The sequence below is a fragment of the Hakea prostrata genome, chromosome 4, assembly GCF_041222555.1.
Source record: "Hakea prostrata isolate BN-2017 chromosome 4, UWA_Hpros_2, whole genome shotgun sequence".
Taxonomy (NCBI): Eukaryota; Viridiplantae; Streptophyta; class Magnoliopsida; order Proteales; family Proteaceae; genus Hakea; species Hakea prostrata.
The window spans coordinates 8,682,086-8,709,446 of record NC_142603.1 but is presented as its reverse complement, the minus strand read 5'-3'; the positions used below and the strand labels follow the sequence as shown (position 1 = coordinate 8,709,446).

Genomic DNA, 27,361 nt, shown 5'->3' with positions numbered 1-27,361 from the left:
ACCTCGCTTCTCTTTCATTTCTTGGCTAGCATGTAAAAACACCTGAACACAAAAGATGTGATGGCATCCTGGGGTTTACAAAAGTAGAGCTTCTATGTTGCCTGTGCGGTAATGAAAATGAAACTCTAAATCATCTTCTTTTTAGATGTACTTTCAACCAGTTCATTTGGAATGAAATTCTAAGCTAGGAATGGATATCAAAGACAAATATGCCCAACCTGATGGAAGAACTTCAATGGATACCGACCCACTTCCCTGGATCATCCCTTATGAGCAAGATTCGTTGGTTCAATTTCACAAGCTATTCAGAGGCGACAACATATCTGCCCCCTCCCTCTAGCTTGGATCATCTCTAACACAAGTCACCGACTCATGCACTCCAAAGAAGTTGTGGAAGATACCGCTCATAGTAGGGACTTCTTCCATCGATGGCAAATTCAGGCTAAATTCAAGCACGGATCTCAATTTATAAATGGACTAAACCTCCAGATAATTGGATCGCAATAAATTGCAACGGTTCAATTGTTAGAACCCGTGGCGGATATGGTGTGATTGGGAGAAATCCTGATGGCTAAGACATATTCTCTACGGTGGGGGAACTATGAGGATTCTAATGTTTTATGCATGGAATTAAACGCAATATTATGTGGGCTACAATGGGCAGCATATCATGGGTACCTACAAATACAGGTCCAATTTAATTCACAACTTGCAATTCAAATCCTCATTGGGAGCATGCAAAGCCTATGGGCAGCAAGAGGTATTGTTGAAGACATTCTTGATATCAAATAGGGATTTCATCGGTGTATATTCACGCATCATGTAAGAGAATCCAAATTTTGTGCTGATTTTTTAGCAAGCTATGTGAATTCCCTTGGGAAAACTCACTGGTGCCCTAGCGATCTTTCCCCAGATCTAGCTCGACTTGTTCACCCGGATGCTAGTGGGAAACGCTACCAACACTTGTAATTATTTTCTTTTCTTTCCCAGTTTAATATAAAGCACATTTTCACCCATAAAAACAATATTTAGGTGATAGCTTCAGATTTATGAGACTAAATCAAATGAAACCAAAACCAAATTAAAAGGTCCTATGGTGGTTTAGGTGAGCATGGTTTTTGGTTGAAAATAAACATGGGTTAACACTTCAGCTTAAGATATATTAGTTTATTAATTGCTGATTATTTGTTAATAATCCAAATATTTGTGACAATTGAGAATCATAGAAAAATATCAATTGCAACTTGCATTCTTAGCCTACAGACAGGTTAGTTGTAGTGAGTTTTAATTTGTTTGTCAGTAGACATTAGAACATGTTACTTTTATAAATTAAGTGTTTAATTAAAACCATGCATGTTTATGCAGATGATCGCTAATTAATTGATAAGAGAGATTCTTATGAACGAGATGTATATGATAAACAATCGACTGTAGAGACAATGAAAAATAATTTGGGATGCCATTCATTTCATCAGACTCGTCCTTGAATGAGGGAGGGAGGTCATGTTCTTGGCCAGGTTAATTTTTTTCTCATTGTGTTTTATTTTACTTTATTTTTTTTTAGGTTTCTAATGGAGCTTCTTCCTTGTCCTAGGAGCATGCAATTTTGGAAGATAATCTGTTTCTCTCTTAGTAGTAGTAGTAGTACTGTGATTTGCTTGAAAAACCCCGTGATTTGGAAGCTAAAATTATAATCATAAACCTCTAACACACACACAACAGAAAGAAAACCTAGCAATGCAAGCATATAGAAAGGTTAAAAAGGAGAAAGAAAAGAACATGCTTCAGCAAATATTTCATTCAATTGAAGAGACAACTAGGGCAGCAGCTCTAGCATACATAGCATGTGTACAAACCCCAATAAGGGAATTTAGTTCTTCAATGCTTTCAAACCCAGACAAGAGAATTTATTTCTTCAATGCCTAAATAGTCATGTGCAAGTGCATAACATACCCTTGATAAATTCTTCAATGTTCTTGTCTGAACTTCCACCTTCACCTACTGCTTCAATAGCAAGTTCTCTCCACTTATCACAGTTTTTTCTCATTTCTTTTCCTTTCTCTCCCCCTATAACTTCTCTTATACAAGCCAGTATCTCTTCTCCTCTGCAAATCCCATTTTCGTCAACCTTAGCCCTCAGCCCTACCTTCCATTCATCCTCAACAAATTTTGCGTTAGTGGTCTGATCACTCCATTGTGGTAATCCCACCATAGGTATGCCCAAGGACAGTGACTCCAGTGTGGAATTCCATCCACAATGTGTAACAAAACATGCCACAGCATTGTGTGATAACACCGCCAACTGGTTACACCACTGCACCACCAAACCCTTCTCCGATGTTTCTTCTGCAAAATCAACAGGAAGCTTTCCTTTCTCTGGTTCCCTAACTACCCATAAAAAATACTTTTTAACCCCCTTAAGGAACAATGCTATTTCCTTCATCTGTTCTTCACTTAATGAAACATTACTTCCAAAAGAAACATAGATGACAGAATTGGTTTCCCTCATGTTTAACCAATTCATGCAGATTTCATCACTAGGCTTGATGAGTTCAAGACCATAATCTTTATCACCTTCAATCCTTTCGTCTAAATAAATTGAAGGCACTGTTGGCCCAACTGTCTTGATTGGCCATAGATTTGACATCCAATCTACTACCTAGGATTGGTTTAAGAAAAGCAGGATTAATAGTAATCATTAAGATTAACAAATACTTAGTGGACAGAGCATTAGCATACTTGAAATTAAAGGATTGAAATAGGATGATTACCTCATTCTCCAACTTGTGAAATGTGTTAAAAAGAAGCCAATCTGCTTTGTCGATGTTGGAGAATTGATTCAGCGTTACACTACGTATTGCTGAGTGTGATTCATAGTCGACAGCAACAAAAGATGGCAAATCTGCGACAGCAAGTAGTGGCACTCCGGCAGTGGAAACCACGGGACTGGCAAGTGGTGGCTTCAGTAGACCTCGCTGGACACGATAGTAGATGTTGCAGACAGCACAAGATTGAGTGAAGAAGGGAGCAACAGGCAAGTTGAATTGTTTAGCTACATCAAGAACCCATGGATAGTAAGAATCATAGACAACACAAGTGATGGGATCCCCCAAGCTTTCTTGTCTCTTGATGAGATCTCCTAAAGTTTGTGAACCAATAAGTGTAGATCTGTCAATGTAGTTTTCAACCCCTGCAGCTTCTTTCTTGAACCCCTCATCAAAGCCATCAGAGAATGTGTCAACAGTAATATTAGGGCTAGGTTTGGAATGCATGGAGTTGGCAACATAAGTGGTGATGGCCAAACGAACCCTAATACCTTTAGAAGACAGTCGCTTAGAGAACTGAACCAGTGGGTTTATGTGGCCTTGAATGAACAAAAGAACGACCAGAACATGAGCCTGATGGCCGGTTTGCCCTACTGTTTCCATTATGCTCTCTCTGTCTACCTGACAAACCCTAACATGTAAATTTCCAACAATTTACGTGTTTATATCCCTTTGGTTATATGGGTTTTTGTTTTCGTTGGAACTTAGGTTGCCTAGGTTTTTATTTTTTTAAAAACCTAGGTTATCTATGTGGGATCTGCATTAGTTTTGCTGCAGCTACCATTTTTTTATGTGGATTTTTAGGATGACGTCATTGCCTACGTCAGCAAGGGTTTTAGTGGGGTTGACAGGATAAACAAAAGGATTAATCAAGGCAAAGTGACCAGGAGCATCAAGACCTAATTGCATTATCTTAATCTAGGGTGGTAAATGGATCGGGTGTGTTATCTATCCTGGTTTTGAACAATAAAATCTGACCCGTTATATAATCCAGGTCTTATACACAACCGGATCATGGTTTCGCGTACATGGAGCCCATATCTAGACCTTACCCGAGTTCTATTAACCATTGATGACCACAAAGAACCATTTTTCATTAGTGCCGAACCCGATCCAAGCATGAGAAAACCCGAACCAAGTAGAAGATTCATGCAAATTAGGTTATAGGTTTCTCTTGAAGTAGACTGTAGTGGCGTTATTTTTTATGTAGCTTTTATTTTTTGAAACTTGGAAGGCGGTTTACACGTTCTTTGTATTGTATTATATAGCCAATATTTTAATACTCTATTTAACCCAAAAAAGAAAAGGTCTATACCCTATCGTCTATATGGTATAGCTAGGTTTTGACCTTACATTAGAGTTTGAATTATAATTTGGCTTTTTCATATTAAAAGATAGATTAGATTACTAGATGTGTAATTAGTATAAAACCAAGCTATTAATGAGGCTACAAGGCTACATTAACTTTTATCAAAGTGACTATTAAGTATTAACCTTCATGAGAGGCTAGGTTATCCAATCTTTTTCTACTTAACCATTTCCTAAGTTACAACTCCTTTCCATTTGTTTCAGATTCGAAAATTTGAAATGCTTAGAATAGGTTAACATCTAGGGTTAACATCTGGCACTGAGGCTTTTATTAATATTGTAGGGTTTGAGGAGAATCATAATGCACGCAATCTTATATTTACTTTAAAGGAACTTATATTTGGTGACCACTAAGTCATAATAGAGCTTACATCTTAAAGAATACAAAGGTTACTCTAAAACAAATATTAATACTTATAATTAGTCTTCTTCACAATATAGAGTAATCCCATGCGTTAGGATCAATAGGGATAAGATTTTTATTTTTCTGAAAATGATCCAGTTGACAGTATAAATATTTGTAAGTAGAGACAAACAATAGCTAACTCATTCATTTTAACTAGTATTATTTCAAACTGAGATGACTTAATTGCGGGGTTAATTGTTTGACAAAGATAATTACAAGTTGATCGAGTACAAGCATGTTATAGGCAAATTAAGCTATTCCCTACTCATTAGAGGAGATTGATCTGCTTGAGGGAAAGCATTTTAGGTTGATCTTATTTGGCATATTCTTTCTTCTTTCTCTCTTCCTCCTCCACCTTTTTTTTTTTTTTTTTAAATATGTATGAGTTTATATATTTTTCAAAAAAAAAAAATATTGTAATGGCCCATATGAATGCATACGTTATATTGTAGGTGTTCTTTTAATTTTTTTATTTTTAAGTACATAAACGGGTCAAAGATTAAAAAAAAAAAAAAAAAAAAAAAAAAAAAAAACCACTACTCAAAAGAACAGCTTGAATATTCTACTTGAGGTATCTCTTTTGACTTGAAAGGAGGATCAGAAAATAATACGAAAAACCCATTAAGCTTAAACGTACTCTTAACCTTCAATCAATAGTAGCACTGACGTTTTTATAGATGTAATCAATTGAATCCTTCTCATAAAAATATAGCAGTAACAAATCGATTGATGATTTAACCAAATCGACCCTGAAACGAGGATGATGCATGATTTAGGTCATTTTTGACTGTTAGTAGTGTTTAGTAGGTGGCCAAAAGATTTGTCTGATTGCCCTTAGAATGATTGACTATTTAGTTGAACAAGTCAAAAGAATTTTGAATATCATATAAACACAAACATTGCTTGAAGTTGAGTTGAGTTTAAGTATTTTTTATTATATTCTGAGAGTTTCATAAGAGATATCTACATGAAAACAAACAAAGGTTCTTCTATTTTTTATAATTTAATCATAATTTGTTTTCCTATAACTTTGTTAACGAAAATTAATTTAATTTGTATATTTTTAAATTTTCTATTTCTTAGTTTTTAATCATCTCACTATCAAAACTTTCTATTGGAATTGAAAGAATTAAAAGAATGATGAAAGGTTTCTTAATCAAACCCATAAAGTGTTAAGGGACCTGTCATCCCTGATAGCAGCGACAACAACGCTTATAATAGTCGGAAGGTAAAAATGAAATGACCTACTGATTAAAGAAGTTTTTTGTTCACTCAAATCATTTATTAGCAATATCTTACTAAAAATCATTAATTATTTTCTAGCTCAAATTTTAGAGCCTTTCTGAATTTCTTTTTTGTCAGTTAATTTAGTTTATGTTTATGAGAACATATGAAGAGTCCTTATTTTTATCCTGTATTCCACGGATTTGATCAAGACAATTTCTAAGAAGCTTTCTGTTCACTTAAGTCCTTTATTTGCAGTTGATACCAAAAAACAAACTTATTTATTTCCCATAAGACCTAGCTCAAGTATTAGAGTTTTTTCTGAATTTCTTTTTTGTTATTTAATTTAGCTTGTGTTTATGAGAATGTATGAAGAGTCCTTATTCTTATCCTGTACTCCATGGATGTGACCCTTGACTCATCAAGGCAATTTCAGATATTTATTATTGAAGTGGGTTTTTTTTTTTATGAGAAGAAAGAAATTTATTTCAAAATGGATTAAAAAGAGTCATCAGTAAGAGGTTCATAACTGGAGCAGTTTTGATCTCAGTCAAAGTGTTAGCATATGTGATTGGAAGTCTGTGTTGGCTGGATTTTCACAAAATACTATAAAATTTCTGATTATTTATTATTATTATTATTATTGATAATCAATTCTTGATTATTGATAAGTAGCCTAGAAATACTGAGTAATATAGATACTATGTGAAAAGGCCATGCTATCCTTGGTTTCGGAACAAAATGCTTCAATCCTTTCTAGTCAGTAATCAACTGGTGGATTGTCACGCCCAAATTACAGTCCGTTGAAGTCCTTCATAGAATACGATTATGAATACATCTACAAGGTGAGTTTAGCCCATCTGACGTCATTGTCTATTGTAAGACACAATCCTTTATTTATAAAACAAAAACCCATTTCTAGTCTTCTGATGTCTTCCTTAATTTATATCTTACAATTACAAAGGTCACATTAGTTAATGATGTCCACCGGGAGATGGGTGTTAAATGAGAAATTATTTGTCCAATCATCAAATCACTAAAAAAAATATTCTATTAAAAAAAATACCATACATAAGAGTTTTTCCTTTTGTGTATGATTGAATTTATTAATAAATCTTACCCTCATAAAAAAAGAAATGTAACTTATGCTTACAAAATGGATCAATTAAAGTTCTTATTGACCAAGATAGAGAAATGAGTGAAAGAAACACTTGGAAATATCCAACCCTAAATTCTTAAGACAATTATTCAACTTTGTGGCATACACTATTAAAACTTAATCAAACCATTAAAATCACAGAGTCAACTATTTGAGATAACACATATTAAGCTCCATCTCTATGATAGGAACTTCCATAATATTGATGAAGCCATTTTTTATATTCTAAAGCATCAACCCCAAAAAAAAAACCAAGAAGAATCAAATATTTTGCTAGCAATTGGAGAAAAAAAAAATTCTCTTAGTAGGGGAGTCTAGGGACTGGTCATGAAGTAGCTGTTTACGTAATTTGAAATTATTTTTATATATTCTTTAGAATTTTAGTAGGAAGAGGAAGCGTTTCATTAGAAATTAAATGTTCTTACATCAGAATCGATTGGTCTTGAAAGTTCCAACGCGCTTTGTTGTTACCAACTACAATCACCATAAGAGGTGACGCTTCACAACTTAACTATTCCCAAGGATGCCAGTGGTCGGGTCATCTCTTCTTCTTCGAATTCGTTCGACCTTCCTACTTTCAAACAGATCCATAATCATAATTATATAATCAATCCCATCTTTTTAGAAAAATACATCCAAAGTCAACAAGGGCTGGGGTGTTAATTGGTTTGTTTGGTTTGGTTATTCAGCTTCAATTTGTGTTCTAAGAAACTGAAACAAATAAATGAAAGATTATAGGTTCAATGGAGGGAAGGAGAGGTTTGAAGATGAGATAGGAGGAGAAAAATGTGTATCAGCCGAGATTCAAACCTGAGATTTTGTCAAAAACCCGAGAACCTCAATAATTTGGTATAGTAGGTCTCTCCCATGTCGTTTTATTAAGAAGAACCTTCACCACACTTTTATAAAGATAAGAGAAATATTAAAAATTAAAACGAGTGTTCATATATAAAGGAATCTATACACCAAGATGTTTATAATCCCATTTGTGGATCGAGGCCAGCGTTGGTCAGTCCCCATGGTTCACGTGTAAAGCTTTTCTTGAATATTGAATTCACATATCAACATTCAACTCTGATCCAAAGCAGTTTGTAATGCATATATAATATTTCAAAGCAACCGGAAGAAAAGTCCTGATGTAACCGTGTTCTCTCTCTGAATCGAGCTAGGTGTCTTCCATTAAAAACATCTTGACCTGCAAGTGTCCAACACACATGCATTGAGGGACCCAATCTGTACGTAACCCAGCAAGTTTGGGTCAATCATTCTGAGCGAGTAGTAATAGTAGAGTTTGAGATCATTCTGAGATCGAAGCTCCAATCATTTTCTTCAACGAGGGACCAACCATCCCATAAAGTAGCTATATTACAGCTACGCTTATCTCATCACCAGCTTATATATTTGGTTTTTCGTGTTGTTTTTCAACCACTACGCTATCCATTAATTGATTAGTGGTACGTGTTTACAGAAACTTATAATAATTTATAAGACGGGGAACTGATTGAAAGCTACCTCAAGTAAAGTCTTAACCCGGAAGTTGGGAAATTTCGAATACATTCAATGAGATAGTGAAGGGCTTAAGAAGCCCATCTCCATGCAGGAATAATGGTACTTGAGAACTCAGAGATGAAGACTTTTCCTTTCATGGGAAGAGATAACCAACAACAGCAGTTACAGCACCAAGCTTCGATGAGAACCACCTCTAGGTTTAAACGTGTCTGTGTCTTCTGTGGAAGTAGTCCAGGAAAGAAACCCAGTTATCAGATTGCAGCAATACAGCTTGGAAATGAACTGGTAACTAATTCCCTCTTATCAAGCTCTCTCCTCTCTCTCTCTAATTGCTGGGTTTTCTTCATTTTGGTTGATCTATCTGTTTCACTACTTAGCTGGTTAAGGAAGAAAATTAAACCCAGATTCATGCTTTGATCTCTTTGATATTTGAATTTATATGTGTTCTTCTGTGTTTGAATTGGTGTTTTGAGGATGGATACTAATTAAATTCATGCTTCACTGAAATGAAAATGGAACAATTAAGAAACAAATTTCTACTAGCTAGTTTGTTTATCTTGTTCTTGTTTCTTCCTCCACTTATAATTTCTATGTTCGGTGTTCTGCTAGTAAATTTATGGGATTCCTTTCATTTTCTCTTTACATTGTTGAGTAAAATTGCAGGTTGAGAGGAACATCGACTTGGTTTATGGTGGAGGCAGTGCTGGTCTGATGGGACTCATCTCCCAAACGGTTCACAATGGTGGTCGCCACGTGTTAGGGTCCACACTCTCTCTCTCTCTCTCTCTCTCTCTCTCTCTCTCTCTCTCTCTCTCTCTCTCTCTCTCTCTCTCTCTCTCTCTCTCTCTCCTAGCACGTCTGGCTAATTCTGAGTTATTTGGTGTTGCAGGGTAATCCCTAAGACCCTTATGCCCAAAGAGGTAGTATAATTAGCTCATGGAGATTAATTTGATTGACGTTTAATTCTACATTAATTGGTTATCTTATCTTTCATAAGATTAATAATCATCTATTCTATCTAAACGCTAGGAAAGTACATATAATATCTATGTTCTACTAAATCCAGATAATTCCTTGACCAAAAAAAAAATCCAGATAATTGGAGAAACTGCTGGGGAAGTAAGAGCCGTGACAACTATGCATCAGAGAAAAGCCGAGATGGCTCGCCAGGCTGACGCATCTATTGCCTTACCAGGTACTCTCATTTCTCACATTTACCAAAAAGATAAAATTGCAATAATTACTAATATCCTCCATGTTACAACTTACCATAGAAATTCGGTCGAAATTCGTCAAATTTAAAAACATATCAAAATAGAAATTTATGAAAATCGTCAGAAAATCGTCGATTTTTAGATGAACCAGCAAATTATTGACGAAATATCGTAGAATTTGTTGGAAGCCTGAAAACCGGTAATTCCCATGGAAGCCAAAGGGCGAACCGGCTTGCCAAAATTTCGGACATTGATGTCCTCCGACTTTTTTGAAGTTACTTATGTCTTCTTACCTTTGAACCTTGATAGTCAAGTAATGACATAATATATCTTTGTATCTTTCTAAAAAATCAAAATAATTAATGTGGCCCATGAGGCCACGAGAGTATGAGACATAATTAGATGTAATGTTCTACTTTGGCTTTCCTTTTTCTTTTTTCTTTTTTTTTTTTTAAGTAAGAAACTCTGTAACTCTTTGTATTGAAAATCAGGTGGATATGGCACACTGGAAGAACTTTTAGAGGTGATCACTTGGGCTCAATTGGGAATCCACGATAAGCCGGTAAGCCTTTATTCATAGGGATTCAAATGTACATGGGAGGTATCCAAGGGGTATAAGAAAGAAAAAGAAAAAGAAAAGGGGTTATTTTACTGGTAGCCCACTTGAGTGGGGTGAAATTTTAATCTACAGTGCTACACATTTAACTATTTAAGTGAAAAAAATTACTAGATGTTTATTTTTTACAAAACAAAAAATATCCATTATCCTTTTTTTTTTTTTTTGGTAGAAATTATCCATTATCCATTTGTTAAGTTTTATGACCTTTACTTATCTGGTGGACCTGAATTTCACCCTCATTTAAGTAGATTGCCACTAAACTCATAATAAGATATATCAAAATGAATTGGGATCATCTCCCCGTCGGAGGAGCACAGGGCTTCCTGACTACAAAAATCAATAGGTCCTACTGGTTAAAAAGTTTTTTTTTTTTTTTTTTTTCATTTCCCCGTCGGGATCGCAGATCCGGACTCTATCAAAATCGGACCTTGCTTGGATCCTGCGTCATAAATGCGTAGGACCATCAAGCCATGCACTTTGGGCGGTAGGATCGGAATTTCGGTCGAAATTTCGATCTCGACCATCGAAATTCAACGGTCGAAATCAAAATCTCGACCGAAATTTCGACTTGATGCTGCTGCACATTTACAAGCTTTTTCGATCAAAACCCTTTGTGTAATTTCCTTTCAACCAAAAGGAACACATTAGAAATTGAACTTCCCTTTCCTACCTTTTTCCCACTAAACTGCCATATCCGTTCGACATCTCAAACAGGTGGGTTTGTTGAACGTGGAGGGTTACTACAACTCGCTGTTATCTTTCATAGACAAAGCAGTGGAAGAAGGTTTCATTACACCGGCAGCCCGTCACATCATTGTTTCTGCCCAAACTGCCCATGACCTTATGTCCAAGCTTGAGGTATGATTTATGGTGAAATTTACTTTAGTGGTCAGGGGTAAATTGTAATTTTCATGACATGTCATACGTAGTTACGCACAGGAATACATCCCCAAGCACAATGGAGTCGCACCTAAACTCGGTTGGGAGATGGAGCAACAGTTAGGAAACACAACAAAGTTAGAGATCGCCCGCTGACTCATCCTTACACGTGCAAACTCTTGTCACCGTCGATACCGATTCATGCCATTGGAGAAAGACACGTGCGGGTAATAAATAATACAACGAGACGAAAGTGGTAGTTGGGGTGGGTGGGTGGTCATGGACATTGTTGCTGTTGCTGTTGTTGTGGATAAGAACGCTTACTCTTAATGTTCATGTACCCATAGTCATCTACAAAGATAATACACCATGGAGGTGATGGGGCCATAGGGTCCAAAGAGAATGTGAGGTTTCAAATGCAATGGAGGTGATGGGGCCTTAGGGTCCAAAGGGAATGTGAGGTTTCAAATGCAATGGAGGTGATGGGGTTCAAGGCCCCTTGAACCCTTGGGTCCTTGGCCATTGATTCTCCATTCAATGGGTGTCGGTGTCTAATACTTGGGTTTTCATGTTTTTCTTACTCTTATAATTAAGGATATAAATTTGGTCCTAATTCATTTCGAATTCAACATTCGGCCTTTAAGGCCGACGGTTGTTTCAAAGTAGTCCTAACTAGGGTTAGGGTTAAGGTTAAGTCATGGCTAAGTGTTTGACAATAGGATTATGGTTACGACTGAATTTTTTTGGTTATACCTACAACAATGTAATTTCAAATTTTTTAAAAGACAACTAGACTACTGAAACTTCCGAGATAAAGAGGTTCAACATTATCCTCTTATGCTTTTTAAAAATAAAAATAGATGGTTCTTTTCAATCGCTCACAAAGATTGAACCTATGAGTTTAATCAAAGTACTCATAAAAAGGCATGTGAGTAGAAGATCTTTAGACTCACATTGGATAATGTGGGTGCGCTTCCAGTGCATTAAGAGGCAGCCTCTTGTTAGAGGCCTAAAATTGTAGGAGGTTTGTGGTTCGATCCTTCGTTCTCTCCACACTTCTTCCCCCCCCCCCCTTCTCCCCCCAATTATCATCACTGACATCAACTTGGTCAAAAAAAGAAAAAAAAAAACATTGAATATGAAAATAAGGTAAGGAGCCATGAATCAATCAAATCGATCAAATCCAATTAAAAAACAGAGGAAACTATACTGAAACCGAAATCAAACCAAACCGATCTACCTAGTTAAGAAATCAAAAAATCAACACTAGCTTACAAATAATTCTCAGGCTTTTACCATCAGCAACATGCTTGGATGTTGTCAAATGGTATGTTTCGATATGGCGGTCGTGCTTTTATTTTAGGAAAAATTTATGAGACTCCTCAAAATATATAGTAAAAATTATAGGTCCAAGTGGTAAGCAGCTTGGTTCCGCTTAAGCAAGGTTCAGGTATCGAAACCTTGTGGATGCAAAAAATCCCCGCTGAAAGACTCACTCACCACAGCCCAGCTGTGGGACCCGGTCGAACACCGGATTAGTCAAGGCAAAGCCTTGAAAACCGGGGTTGACAACCAAAAAAAAATCATAGGCATCCTAAAAATATATTACATTAAAGAAACACCCTCAAAATGTCTTATAAAATGGCAGAATAATAATTTTATTATTAAAATCTCAAAATATTTTATATTTTTTTTCATTCGAATTTAAAATCTCAAAAGTAATCAGTTGATTTATAAAATGGCAACAAGGTTTCAAGCAACGCTTCCCGAAATAATCAGTCCACTTCAATCAGCATTCATCTCATCGCGGCAGATCTCAGACAATATATTTATGGCACATGAGGTGTTCAATTACATAATAAAAAAATAAAAATAAAAATAAAAAAGGGAAAGAAGGGCAAGAAGAAACTCTTGGGATTAAAACTCGACATGAGGAGAACATTTAATGGAGTAGAATGGCCATATTTGAAAGAAATTCTTCTACGGTTGGACTTTGATAATTGGTGGGTTTCTCTGATCATGAATTGTGTCTCTTCAATTTCTTACAAATTGCTTATAATGGCAACAAAAATAATACAATCATACCTACTAGAGGAATTAGGTAGGGGATCCATTATCCCATGTATTGTTTCTTTTATGTGGCTAGGGTCTCAGTGCTATAGGTGTACTGTGAAGGCAGTGGTCAAGAGATAAACCTATATAAGTCTAGTATTGTGTTTAGCCAAATACACATCCTAAACTAAAAAAATGGTTCTCGCGGATTCTCAAGGTTTCCAATAAGAAAGAACCAAGTAAATACCTTGGGCTTCCATTAGATATAAGTGTTTCAAAAGTACAAGATAGAGTCAGCTCCAAATTAGAAAGTTGGAAACTCATGCTACTTTCCCACGCTTGCAAAGAGGTTTTGTTAAAACATGTTGCATTCTCTTTACCTCAATTCGCAAGTGCACAGTAATGGTAATCTAGGCATTTCATATTGGGTTTAGTCATTTCAGTTGAACCGGCTGGTTCACTTATATTGTATATGTTGTCTTTGGTCCGATTCATTCATATGTCGCAACTCGATTTTGGGGTTTTCTGATTTGGGGAAAACACGAGCTCTGGCGATTCGTTCATGGCGGTGCTTCGACTCTCTGGTCTCGCCTCTATTCATTGTTCTTGGAGGATTCTTGAGAAGCTTTGAAAGATTTGTGTTCACCACAAGGAGATGGAGACTCGATGGAGGTTTGAGCATATTTGGTTGCCTATTTACAGTTATCCTATGTACATTTCATTCCCTGATTTGTAAGTCTTCTTTAAACCCATAGTGAAGATCGAACTCTATCCAGAGTCTCGGAGAGTAGGTTCATATGAACCGAACTTCGTAATCAAATTTCTTGTGTTATTCTTGCTTGAATTCGGTAAATTACACGGGTCTATCACCACCGGCGATCACAAGCACACTTCAAGATCCCAACAACTATCCATGAAGAGATAAGAAGAGCTTTAGCTAAATTCGACTAGGGAGAACAGGGAAGAAAGAACAAGATACATTGATACCATGTCTATCTAAAGATAAAGGAGGATTAGGATTTCGAGAATCAAGTCTTCAAAACATAGTCTTGCTGACAAAAGTGGCATACAAACTTTAGAACAAATCGGATTCCATGAAGAGATAAGAAGAGCTTTTCCTAATTGTTTGTTTTTTAAATCTTGTTTAGCGCAAAGGAACAGGTGACAAAGTACGAATCCGGGAAGACAAATGGATGTCGATCAGGATTATCAGGAGGATTAATACAAAGTCCTAAACTAGATGGATGTACCCTGACTTGGGTTGCTGACCTTATTGATGTATAAAGAAGAGGAAAGAAGAAGAACTCCAATTAGCCTTCCACCCATTAGGTGCAATTCATATAAGAAAAGATACAGTTGAGTATCTTTCCAAGGGAAGACATTCAAATATGGGGGTATTGCAAGAAATGGAACCCTTTCCGTTAAATCGGCATATCATATATCATCATTTGGTGAATGACTGAATGCACAAGAGAGAAAGATTGCAACAAGAAAATTCTTTTTTTTTTTTTTTTTGGTAAGAACAAGAAAATTCATTGAGACTTTCAAGATGGAGAACATAGAACTGATAGAAGATAAGACATGGAAGTTTTATATGGAAGGTGCAAACTTTCATAGTGGGCAGCCCAAGCCCACTATGAATTCTTTGAAGCAAACAAGGTCAGAGAACAGCCCCAGCAGATCTGATTGCATGCTTTGCTTTTTTTTAATTTCTTCCGGGAAGTTAATTAGGATCTAACAACTATGATCTCCTTAGTATTTTAATCACAGCCATTAGATCATGATTCGCATATACCGGATATAGAACCACACGTGTTAAACAAAGAATCGGACATCCAGCTCAGCGTCCCGGGGCACGTGCTGAGTCTGCCGATCTTTGGCGGCCCTCACGAGTTCATCTCGGTTCTGTCATCTGATGCGAAAAACCCTAAAACTCACCCCTGGTGCCTATAAATGTATCTTACGCTCACTTCACTCTCTCCTTCGTTTCTCTTCAGAGGTGACATCAGGTAACCAATTCCCCTTTAATTGTTTTCTGGAGGTTTTGTTTATTTTCTTTTGGTGTCATACGTTTGTGAATCTGTCGATGATGATAACTCCAAAGGCTTGTTTCTCAAACATTCGCAGTGGCCGCCTAAGAGCTTTCGCCTTCGCCGGGCTTGAGAGCTTGTGCTGCTTCTATCCTTCCTTGGATGTCTGAGACTCGAAACTTGTCTATTTTCAAAAATGTTGGTAGTGAATTCAAGTTTTTCTTGATTTTTAGTTATGTTTCTCTGTTTTGGCTTGAATCAATTTGATGATTGATTCGTCAGTTATTCTTTTCCTATCAAATCATGGAATAAAATTAGAAGCTATCCTTTGTATACAGTATTTGTCGCCCTAATTTTATCATTTTATCCTTGTTGGTTATTGTTAGATCTAACTTTGTTTGTAACGATACTGACATTTTCGTTTCTTTCTGTCGTCATAATGTGGTATGAAGCTACGTTGTTGGCTTTCATGGTTGGATGATGGTCACCATCCACATGTTCTGCTGTCGAATGATGAATATCGAAGATGCACTACCATCTGATCTTTCTTGCGCTCAGAATTCTCTTTCCTCTTCTTTTTTATTGATCATTTGAATGTTGAAAATTATTTGGTTTTACTTAATTATTACAGTGTGTCATCTCTCCATTTATGCTAATTATAACTATTTGAATGTGAAATGTTTTTTTCCTGCTCAACGGTGCACTTTGTGGTAAAGTTCTTAAATTTCGAAGGATTCTCAGATGATTATTATATTGATTATGAAATCTGTTGTTCATTCCATCAACCTTTAGGTCTCTCACATTCTTGCCTTCGGTATTTCAGCCATGGATGTCAGTGTCTAATACATTTCATGTGGAAAGCATATTTGAGTGGTTAGTTTCTCCTATGTACCCCATATGCATTCTTTCACTGATTTTAAAAAATTCAATGAACAAATGTGATGTGGAATTGGGATCATGGTTTAATATGGCAACTTTTAGAAAACAACTCCATGTTGTTGTAACCATCATTCACATGGGGGCACTTATCTGCATTTCACTTCCATATTCTTTGTCACTATTGAAACAATGGTAGTTTGCTGTTATTAGTCCACTTTGAAGGAACTTTAATGTTGCCAATGTAGACATCTCTATACATGTCACATTATTTGTTTGTTCTCTTGTGGAAAAGAATAAAATATTGCTCTGCAGCTGGTTGTGGCTCACCTTGTAGTTGTAGGATCATTAGGAGGGTGATGAGTTATTGGGGTAATGGTAAATTGTGAAGGATAAGCCATTCAATTCGGGGTTGAAGCTCTTCTTTCAATAAATGGAAAGGAGAAGGCTCAAGAAAAGGTTCTTATAACTCACCATGCTACTAGTATGGATGGGATGGATAATATGGGAGGAGGGTCAACATGCTGCAAAGGTTACATCTTATACACCGATACAATGAGAGAGTAAAGATGCATTTTAATGGATATCAGTTCGTTGTATAAGGGACCCACATGGTTATTGAGGAGAAAGAGGTTAGCGTGTTTTATTGGTTGTAGGAGTATGTATATTGTAAAAATGTCATATTCTCTTAATACTATATTTTGAAAGAAGAATATAATGTTTCATTATATATCTTCTCACATACATGGTCACTTTTTATCCTCTCTCTTCTCATTAAAGGTGTGGGTCTTTCTATATGATCTATTGACAACAATTATGCTTTCATTGTGTTCTTTGCTATTGGCTTGGTGTTTAAGATGTCAATATAAATGTGTAGTATGTTGATCCTTTTCGTATAATATATGATGGTTTGGGATTTCTAATTGGCCTCCTCTTGGTATTATTTCGAAGAAGAATTATGTGACATAATTGGTTGGATTCCTTTACATTTTTTATTTATAGATACTTAGGGATGCCATTACCCCTTTTCTATATAGAAGGAACTCCCTATTTTTAAGGTTTGAAATTATTATTTGATCATAAGTTTCCACATGGATATAAGTTCTTAAAGGTGAAGAGGAAGATATTGAATCAGTGAGTATGGGATTTTAATGGAGGTAAGTCTTAAGATTTTGGAATTTTGATCCTCTCAAGTGTGGTGTGGTGTGGTGTGCTTTTTAGTGCACCTTTAAAGTGCATTGAATAATGTATACTAAGCATGTTATGAAAATTTTCCTCTCAAATGCATGTGTCTTCATGCTTGAGAGGGTGGAAATCCATTGTCTACAAGGGGCCATGTAAGGCTGTGTTTGTTTGCTAGAATAAAGGTGGGGTGGGAAAAATTTTAAAAAACAAACTTTTCCATTGAATCTGAAAAGTGTGGTTTGTTTGGTTGATAGAGGTGGGAAAGTTGGCAAGCTTCCTTAATTTAAGGAAGCTTGTCTGGTAAGTTGGCATATTAACTTTCTTATCTCATGTTTTTTCAAAATTTCAATATGTGAGGTTTTGTAAAAAACTAAAAAGTGGGACTTACATTTAACATTTTTACAAAAAATTCCTTCATTTTTTTCCTTCACACATCATTACACATGGGGTTCATATGTTTTTTCTTCCCACCCCACCTTTGTAAACAAACTCTGCCTTTGCAAAAGGAGGTACAAAAATGGATGGAACAAAAAAAAACATTTGGGCTCCATGTGTTATGGGGTGAAGAGAAGGAAAAGAAATTAAGAGATTTTATGGAAAAATGTTAAATGTGGATCTTACTTTTTTATTTTTCACATATTTGTGGAATTTTGAAAAAAATATGAGAAAGTTAGTATGCTACTTCAGACAAGTTTCCTTAAATTAAGGAAGCTTGTCTCTAACTTTCCCACCCCCATGAACCAAACAAGCCACATTTTTTGGATTTAATGGAAAAGTGTGTTTTTTTCCACCCCACCTTTATTCTAGCAAACAAACGCAGCCTAAAGGAATCTATCATATGCTTCGTTTGGGTTTTTTTCCTTCTATTATGCTTAAGGGGCATGTTTGTTGTCTAGTTGTATGCTTTTCCACATGTGAAGAGGTCAACGAGGTAGGGCCCTGCAATTAGAGGGGTGAGATATTGATTCCTCCTTAATTAGTGTGGCCTTGGGACCTATCTTGGGCATCCTCATTCAGATTTACTAGGGCTATTCTTGGGGCCCACTTGCTGCCAACATGGAATTTGCATGGTTCTAAATCTAAGCTATCCTTATCATATGAACTTTCAATGACCTTGATTTTTTTTATTTAGAGCAGCTATTTTGATTGACAGGAATGATAGAAAATATGTGATAGAAAAGAGAACAAGTGAGAGCTAGGGTAATAATGATAGTTTTTTTTTTTTTTGGTAAGAGGGTAATAATGATAGTTGAATGGGGCTTGAGGGTGTCGGGATTTGAAATAGAGATATTATTTTGGGATGTTGGGGGGGGGGGGAGTAATAAGGTTTTTGTTACACAATGTTGTATGGAGATTTTGAAAGATAGTATGGGTGTAGGTTTTTTCTGTTTGGTGATCAATTTGTTATGTTGCATGGAGACATTTCATTGTTGGTAAATTCTTCTTTTGTCGAGCTTGGCACATTCTTTCTTGGTTGGTGCTAATATGATACACTTGTGTCACGATCCCATGGTTGTTGATTTTTTTTTTTTTTTTAAGGGGGAAAAGAGGATGATATTCTTATGTAACCAAATTAGATATTTTGAACTTGTTTGTTTTCGCAATGCAACTTTGGGGCACTTGTTTAAAGTATGCAATTCTTTTTCTAGATCATTGCTTCTTTATTTGCATTAGGCAATAAGTCTAGATTCTTCACCCTCGTGGGGAGAAAAATTTTCAATCCTTATGGGTGAATGTTTGACACGTGTTCAATCTAAAAGTAAAATTCTCTTTTTTAATAAAGAAGAGAATTTAAATTTTTAGATTTTTTTTTTTTTAAATATGATTTTGTTTTTAGATTTGGATAGTGTAAGCATCCAACTTTGTGGATTATAACTTTTCTTCTCCACGTGGGTGGAGGATTTAGACTAAAGTGATGTTTGAGTTTTTTTAGTTTTTAGCAATCGCATTATTTTTTATTTTAATTCATCACAATCATTTGTTGTTTTGAAGTCTAAGCCTACTCCTTAGTCTTTCAGAACGTTTCTTGTTGGTTAATGACTTCTTATAGGATGTTTCTAGTATAAATCTCCTCTTCATTCTATACTTCTTCCTCGGGACAAGTTCTCTGGCAAAAATTGTTTATGTTCTAGTTGTCTTGATTCTTAAGTAGTGAGGCTGGATTGCGCGCACTCTTTAGGATTGAAGAACGTATGTACATATGGGATACAATTTTGTAGAGATGTCGCCAGATTCTGATAAGATTCCATGATTATCTTAAAGACTGATGTTATTATCTGACATTTCAAAGCTCCTTCCTCTTTTCACTTGAACAATTTCAAATCTTTCCTTGCTGTTCAGATTTTTTGTTTGGGGGTAAACATTTTGTACAAAGTTACGATTTTCTATACCTTAATAGTTAGAGCAAATTGCATTGACACCCCAAAATGGAAGCATTAAAGCACAGACACCCCACTTTATGTTTAAAAAACACAGACACCCCAATTAAATAAACACACTAGTCCATTCTGTTAGTGAAACTGTTAATTCACTATTAAAAAAATTTTAATTCCAAAAATACCCTTACTAAAACCGGAATTCATGGGACGGAATGGTGGTGGGCGTTTCTCCTGTTGCTGCCTATGATGATCATGATGGTAGATGGAGAGATGATCTTGGAGGATGAAAGAGCCTCGCCGGATTATATAGTGGATGGTGATGAGACACTTGAGTGCTACTGTGGAGTTGCGAGTCTGGTGAAGACGACCCATCAGAGAATCGATGCAGGCTGAAGCGATGAGACGAGAACCATGACCGAAGGAGAGCAGGGCTGCGATTTGTTTCTCGTTTGGTTGATTTTAAGGCTCGGTGTGGTGGCTCTCGATCGCAACTGGAGACCGACGCCGGGCTTGGATAGCAGAGCCGCTTGCTCAAAGATGTTGTGTCTTTCAAAACTCCCATCCGATCTCTAAAGCCACCCTTCGTTTTGTCCCCATTAGCACACATAAACCACACAAGGAACGGGAGACACAAGAAACGAGAGATGGGTTCGACTTCGATCAAGAAGAAAAATTCCCAAATCTTAACCTAGATCGAACTTCAGTTTTGAAAACTAAGATAAAAACTCCAAGTCTCATTGTTCCATGGTTATTTAGGGCCCGCCTCCGCCCGCCCTTCTCAAGTATCATCGCTTCAAATTGATTTTATTTGCAAGAACCCCATGGATCGCCGTTTATAGTTGGAACTTATTTCATAAAATGAATGGAAATGGCTCTTCTTCCGGGTCGATGGCACAAGAACCGTCCCATCTTGCCGATGTTACAAACCAGACGGATTACGAGATGATAATTCATCATCGATGGCTTCCTCTTGTTGGAAGTGATGGTGTGGGAAGCAACCCAATATATCGGCGATGAGAGCGGGCGAGTCGCGAGATCCGAGCGAACGAGAGTTGAGAGTTGAATTTGGGATTCATGGTAACTACAAGATTCCGAATTTCAACCCGACCTTCATCCCTCAAAGAACCCGAACGCATGCATACCGGCGACCGGAAGGTAAGTTCGAATTCAGCCTCTATCATCTATCGGACCCACGGAGTTAAACCTTTCACTAGGGAAGTTCATGCCTTGTCGGAAAGTCGGTTTCTCGCCAGCCAATGTGATCAAAGAATCCAATCGAGTCGCAATAATCAAGAGCCGACGGAAGATGGGGAATTGCAAGCTTCCCTATGAACAAGACCAAACGCACATGACGAACTCGGGCGAAGCGCGGTGGTTTCGGACGGCGCGCATGATGTAATCCCGATGTTCTTCCGATGGGATCCGGTAGATTTCTTGAAGAATCAGTCAAGGGTATAATAGTCTTTGCAAAAATATGACTAACCAAGTAATAACCATTCTAACAGAATAGGACCTATGTGTTTTTTAAACATAAAGTGGGGTGTCAGTGCTTTAAGGCTTTCATTTTGGGGTGCCACTGTAATTTGCTCTAATAGTTATTCATTTTACTTGGGAAGATTGAGAATTGTAGAGGCATATATGATTTATATGGATGATGTATATGCTACCAAATTATATTTTTTATCATACTATCATACTACTATAATAAAAGCATGTACTCTACCTTTTACGTAAATATTTTTCTGTCATTTTCTGTCCTTACAATTTTTCTAAATACCAATAATGTTGTACTATTTGTTATTTCTTTAGTTATTTTTGCAAGGATAATTTGGACATTGTAGCCATGAATTATTATGAATTTATCCTTAATTTTAATTCCGATTTCTCTCTTGACCTCTTTCAATCCCTCTCAAACTCTGTCGCTCTATCCCTCTCCTTCTCGAACTCTCTCTGAATCTCTCTCTAAATCACCACTATCTCTGACGACCTCTCTCAATCTCAGTCTCTCGAACTCGCTCTGAATCCCTCTCGATCTCTCTGAATCTATGTATTTGTTTTCTCATTGCAGAAATATCCCTATATCCCTCTCGAACTTGCTCTAAATCCTTCTCGATCTATCTGAATCTATGTATTTGCAGAGAAGCCGAACGATGGTGAGAAGAGAAGGACATGGGGGAAGAAGGAAGATGGATCGATAATGGGAATTATTGAAGATTTTCGCTCAATGGTCTCCAATATTATAACTTTGCAACCCTAGATCTCACGCATTCGTACTCTATAAGTTTCTAATCCTGATTTCCAAAAACCCGAGCTTATTATACGACAAAAAGAGGAGAATCATTAACAAAGATAACTAAATGGAAGAGATTGGTTTCCGCCTACCTCCTGTATATACCAACTGGAAACCCTAAGAAATCTATCATTCCGATCTCCTGAGATCGATTTTCGATCCATCTTCCTTCTTCCCCCATTGTCCTTCTTCTCACCATCATTCGGCCTTTTCTGCAATGAGATAACAAATACATAGAATCAGAGAGATCGAGAGGGATTCAGAGCGAGTTCGAGAGGGAGAGGGATATAGAGAGCGAGAGACTGAGATTGAGAGAGGTCGTGAGATATAGTGGTGATTTAGAGAGAGATTCAGAGAGAGTTCGAGAGTCAGAGGGATAGAGTGACAGAGTTTGAGAGAGATTGAAAGAGGTCACGAGAGAAATCGGGATTAAAATTAAGGATAAATTCATAATAATTCATGATACAATGTCCAAATTATCCTTGCAAAAATAACTAAAAAAATAACAAATAGTACAACATTATTGGTATTTAGAAAAATTCTAAGGACAGCAAAGGACAGAAAAAGATTTGCGAAAAAGGTAGAGTACTTGCTTTTATAATAGTATATATATATATATATATATATATATATATATATATATATATATATATAAAAGAGGTCACGAGAGAAATCGGGATTAAAATTAAGGATAAATTCATAATAATTCATGATACAATGTCCAAATTATCCTTGCAAAAATAACTAAAAATATAACAAATAGTACAACATTATTGGTATTTAGAAAAATTCTAAGGACAGAAAAAGATTTGCGAACAAGGTAGAGTACTTGCTACTATAATAAAAGCATGTACTCTTCTTTTTTCATAAATCTTTTTCTGTTCTTATCATTGTTCCAAATACCAATAATGTTGTACTATTTGTTATTTCTTTAGTTATTTTTGTAAGGATAATTTAGACATTTTAGTCATTAATTATTATTAATTTATCATTAATTTTAATCCCTCACATAATTTATCTCTCGATTTCTCTCTCGACCTCTTTCAATCTCTCTCAAAGTCGGTCGCTCTCTATATCCCTCTCCCTCTTGAACTCTCTTTGAATCTCTCTCTAAATCACCACTCTCTCTGACGACCTCTCCCAATCTCTCTCAAAGTCTGTCGCTCTCTATATCCTCTCATTGTTGTTTTCTTTGATAGCTACTACGAATAAGCTTGATGCAAAGGCCCAGGCATTGAAGGCTGCCAAGGTGGTCAAATCGGGGGCTTCTACTCAAAAAAAGAAGGCGAAAAAGATCCGCACTTCAGTAACTTTCCACCGACCAAAGACATTGAAGAAAGAGCGGAATCCAAAGTATCCCTGCATTAGTGCTTCCCCAAGGAACAAGCTTGACCATTATCAGATTCTCAAGTATCCTCTCACTACTGAATCTGCCATGAAGAAAATAGAAGACAATAACGCCCTCGTTTTCATTGTTGATATTCAGGCAGATACGAAGAAGATCGAGGATGCTGCGAAGAAGATGTATGACATCCAGACCAAGAAAGTCAATACATTGATCAGGTGAACTCATGATCAAAATCAAAATTGGTGGATTTACCATAACCAAAATTGGTTGAGGTGTTTGTCTAGAACCTGGTTTTTCTTCATGCATGATGCAATTCTAAACTGCTGTGTGGGGATTTCTTTTTCTCTTTTTCATCCTCAAGTTTTGACGCCTTCAAGGTACGAGTCTTCGATTTAATTCTGTTGGTTGTGTTTTATTTCTTTTGTTTCAGATCCCCCTCCCTCTTTTCCAATTCTTCCCTTGTTCGTGATTCTTTGGTTGTCTAAACTATCCTCTTTTAATTGTTTTCCCTCTAAATTTAAGTTTTGGTTTGCTCTGTCTAGCCATCTACAGCATTGTAGTAGTTCGCAAACTGTGCTTATTTTTTCTGGGATTTTGTTTCTTGGCTTCGGACGCAATAGAATTCAGATTGAAGATGTTTCAGTTCGAGTGATCCATGGTTGTTCCTATCAAAAAAGAGAAAACTTACAAATTGTAGGAAAATCGTCAAAAATATAAACCATAGTGTTTGGGATTCTGGCAATTCATTTCTGCAGTAAGTAACTGTCTTTGGATTGACTAATTGGTAAGCAGAGAGTTTCCAAAAACTTTTTCGAAGGGCCTACTCTACAGAAGCAGGAAAACAGGGTGACAGTTACCACCGGCCAAAAATCCTCTGAATGTAAAAGCTTGAATGGACAAATGATCTCAGCTGTGCGTTTTGTCATTATAAAGGTTTCAATTAGATAGTTTTTAATTTTTATACACTTCTTTCATAAGAATTCATCCATCCATGTTTCTTATCCCAAATTGGTGGTTATCTTCTTAATTTACTTTCCAGTTTTCTTTTAAAATGTAACCTTTGTGCTGAGATGCTTATATAATTATATTTCTTAATTTCTTGGATATCTCTCTAAAACAAAAAAAGTAGAAGATTTATTAGTTAGGTGGCTTATAATTAGGGGTGTAAACAGATCGGATTCGGATCGGATAGTGGTAATACCATATTCGCATCTTATTATATTCGAACGGATTCGGATAATATCCTATCGGTTATCGAACGGATTCAGATTCGGATGATAGTCGGATAATTATTTTCTCAAGTAGATTCTTTTAAATTGGTATGAATATAAATTGAACACAAGTTTTCGACTACTTGTTGACATATTTAGCACTTTATTTGTGAGGGTTAGGTTTTAAACTTAAGAATTTAGCAACTTCGGTAGTTATTTGAGTGGAAAATATAGAAAAATGGTCACATATTTCAAGTAAAAATTTATAAAAATGATAAAATAAATTCAGGTAAGTAACTTAATCGGATAATTTTATCGGACGGATAATAATCGGTAAGAAAGGGGTATACCATATTTGCATCCTATTAGTAATCGAATGGATTCGGATACCCCTAAATGGATGCGTATGAGAATTTGGAGGCGGATTTTGGTTATCCATTTACACCCCTACTTATAATATAGCTATTTTGAGCTAGCTAGAGAAATCAGGGGCCCTTTCAATTGGCCACATCTTGTATTTTCCATAATATTTTAGATGGTATCTGTTCTGGGTTGGTATGCTACATAGACACAAGCCTTATGATACTTCGAACCTACTCTCCTCTTTGTTGAGTTTCTTGTCCCGTCAACGAACAGAGCACACCGCGCGGATAGATAGAGCAGGCATTAGGGTCTTCTTCGATGGATCCCTCTTGTTCCTGTTTAGTCCCCTTCGTTTCGGAAGTTATTTCTATTTCTACATTTGTTTCTTCCTCACTTTGCCCCCTTTCTTCCGTTTCTGAGGTTTCTTTCAGTTTCTTAGTGACAATCAATTGTTTCCATGCATTGGCTACAGTATCTGTTGGTTTGCTGGGTAGTGTAGGCAGCTCTATTGAACTTCCAAGGGGAAGAGAGGGAGGAGGGGGGGTTTGTCTGGTTTTAAGATGCTAATGAGATTTCTTGTGTTCGTATCAGAAGAAACAGTCTCATAGACCATGGCCCAAGGACAGGATATGGTCGTTCGACAGTGCCCCACGAGTTTTTGGTAGTCCAATGCTGGATGTTGTTTTGAAGAAATCTCCATTGGACGAGGAAATGGTACATTGGCTGAAAAGCAGACCTTCCGTATTCCATGCTATTTGGGACCAATAAACATGGAGTGAGTGCCTGGGGACTATTTGATTTGGAATGATTATTCTATTTTATTTCACACATCCACCCCTTTTAACCTCCGAGCTGGTAATCATTTCAAAATAGGAGACTCCCTTGTGCTTCTCTTCGTCCTCGATTCCTCTGTACAGATCAATTCTCTTCTTTGTAATTTCTATTCATTGTTTAGCAGTAGAATATTGGTTCTTTCTTTTTATAAACAATCTGAAAAGAGAAAGGTTTAATTCCATGTTCACATTCTGTAGTGCGTTTTACCACTTCTCTTCTTTTCTTTTTCTTTTTCTTTTTCTTTTTCTTTTTTTTCTTTCTTTTTCTCTCTTTTCTTTCTTTCTTTCTTTCTTTCCTTTTTTTTATTTTCTTTTTTCTTTTTTTACAAAGGGGCTTTACCACTTCTCTTTTTATCTGTCAAGGATCGCGATTTCATTTGAATGTCAATAGAAATTTCGGCTATGGAGTGAAGCATTTCTTGTTCTGTTGTATTATCCTTCTTTCTTTTTTTTTTTTGTGTGATCTTTGAATTAGTAACAGCTCGAGAGTCTTGAGTGTCAAAGATCACTAGGAGAGGTGCTAAAATAATTAATTTTCTTTTTGGAAAAAGTAAACGAAGGGTATGTATGAAGGATACACATGGAGGAGCTGTTACTTAGTGACTGTTGTAAAGCCTTTCTATTTCATATGCCAGCTGTCCCCTCCTTGTGTTATTTGCAACATTATAAATAGGATTATAACATATGAATTAATTGATTGAAAATAATTTTTCACCGTATGGCATACCTAGACCTGCAGACTGGTTCGGTAGATCAGAAAGCTCCTTGGCTTATTGTATTCGTGAACTACAGCGAGCACATCGTTTCGGCTAAAGCTGAATCATATTAATCCTCCGGATAAGCTGCATGTGTGTGTGTGGATGTTTATTACTTTTGTGGTTCTCTTACTACAGGGTGAAATATCTTTCATTCACTGAAGAATTAATTCATGAAATGGCGTTTCTTGATCAGAAAACTGTCTACTGTAGTATTAAATTTATAGCGGAAAATCCTAAATTAAAAATTTTAGGCGCAGGTTCCTCCAGAACGAATACTTGGGACACTAGAATTGGAGGCACCGTCCATATGATAGGATTGTTAGAGGAATGGTCGGTTCCTTTGCGCCCTCTTCTTTGCTGCAGTGGTTCTCTCCGTTCCCCGTATGCATAATGACTATAAAATTATAAACCCTACCATAAGGATTTTTTCCAGTGCACTGAACTGATTTCTACTTCCGAAAATATGGCACAATAATCATACCAAGCACTGGAAAAAATTAGAGTTCTGGAATCAAATTCGTAATCAAACCACAGAAAACCTAAGAATAGGAATACGGGCCAAATCTAGACTCGGATGAAAGATAAGACTCCAAGATAATATTTACTTTTTAATTCTACACGCTCAAACCCTCTAGTTCTTCCCCAGAAAAAAGACTCATGAGGCAGCTTTACAGACCCGTAAACGTCTAGAATCTCTATCATCCCTAGTGTAATAGCTACCAATAATGAACAATCCACCAGGCTTGATCTTAACCCTGTATCCTCTTCAATTGTTCATAGCATCTTCACTTTGGCCATAAAATTATGAAAGAAAGAAACCTCTCATAACTAACC

At 36.4% G+C, this 27,361-nt stretch overlaps 2 protein-coding genes, 1 long non-coding RNA gene and 1 other non-coding gene across 6 annotated transcripts; 3 read left to right on the top strand and 1 right to left on the bottom strand.

Annotated features, from left to right (window-relative positions):
* Positions 1–1,768: 1,768 nt before the first annotated feature.
* On the bottom strand, positions 1,769–3,479 carry LOC149017631 (mogroside I-E synthase-like). The gene is made up of 2 exons (XM_089154204.1): positions 2,772–3,479; positions 1,769–2,659 (listed from the first exon to the last, which is right to left on the bottom strand). Exons 1-2 carry the CDS (start codon positions 3,426–3,428, stop codon positions 1,931–1,933), a joined length of 1,386 nt encoding a protein of 461 aa, XP_089010330.1. The 5' UTR covers positions 3,429–3,479; the 3' UTR covers positions 1,769–1,930.
* A 4,962-nt stretch (positions 3,480–8,441) lies between these two features.
* On the top strand, positions 8,442–12,049 carry LOC149017630 (cytokinin riboside 5'-monophosphate phosphoribohydrolase LOG1-like). Of its 3 annotated transcripts, none has more exons than XM_089154202.1 (7): positions 8,442–8,776; positions 9,155–9,246; positions 9,381–9,411; positions 9,587–9,686; positions 10,197–10,267; positions 11,039–11,182; positions 11,264–12,049. In XM_089154202.1, the coding sequence occupies exons 1-7, from the start codon at positions 8,588–8,590 to the stop codon at positions 11,357–11,359; spliced, it is 723 nt and encodes a 240-aa protein (XP_089010328.1). In that variant the 5' UTR covers positions 8,442–8,587; the 3' UTR covers positions 11,360–12,049. The 3 variants fall into 3 exon arrangements, with proteins under 3 accessions (XP_089010328.1, XP_089010327.1, XP_089010329.1); XM_089154201.1 differs by having other exon boundaries at positions 8,444–8,776; positions 9,155–9,252; positions 11,264–12,047; XM_089154203.1 differs by having other exon boundaries at positions 8,445–8,776; positions 9,155–9,252; positions 11,254–12,049.
* A 3,181-nt stretch (positions 12,050–15,230) lies between these two features.
* LOC149017628 (uncharacterized) lies at positions 15,231–25,462 on the top strand. Its single transcript, XR_016172830.1, has 3 exons — positions 15,231–16,158; positions 23,214–23,739; positions 23,905–25,462. It is a non-coding gene; the product is annotated as an uncharacterized LOC149017628 (long non-coding RNA).
* Positions 15,337–15,459, top strand: LOC149017629 (small nucleolar RNA SNORD14). The gene has a single exon (XR_016173293.1). It is a non-coding gene; the product is annotated as a small nucleolar RNA SNORD14 (small nucleolar RNA).
* Positions 25,463–27,361: the final 1,899 nt, after the last annotated feature.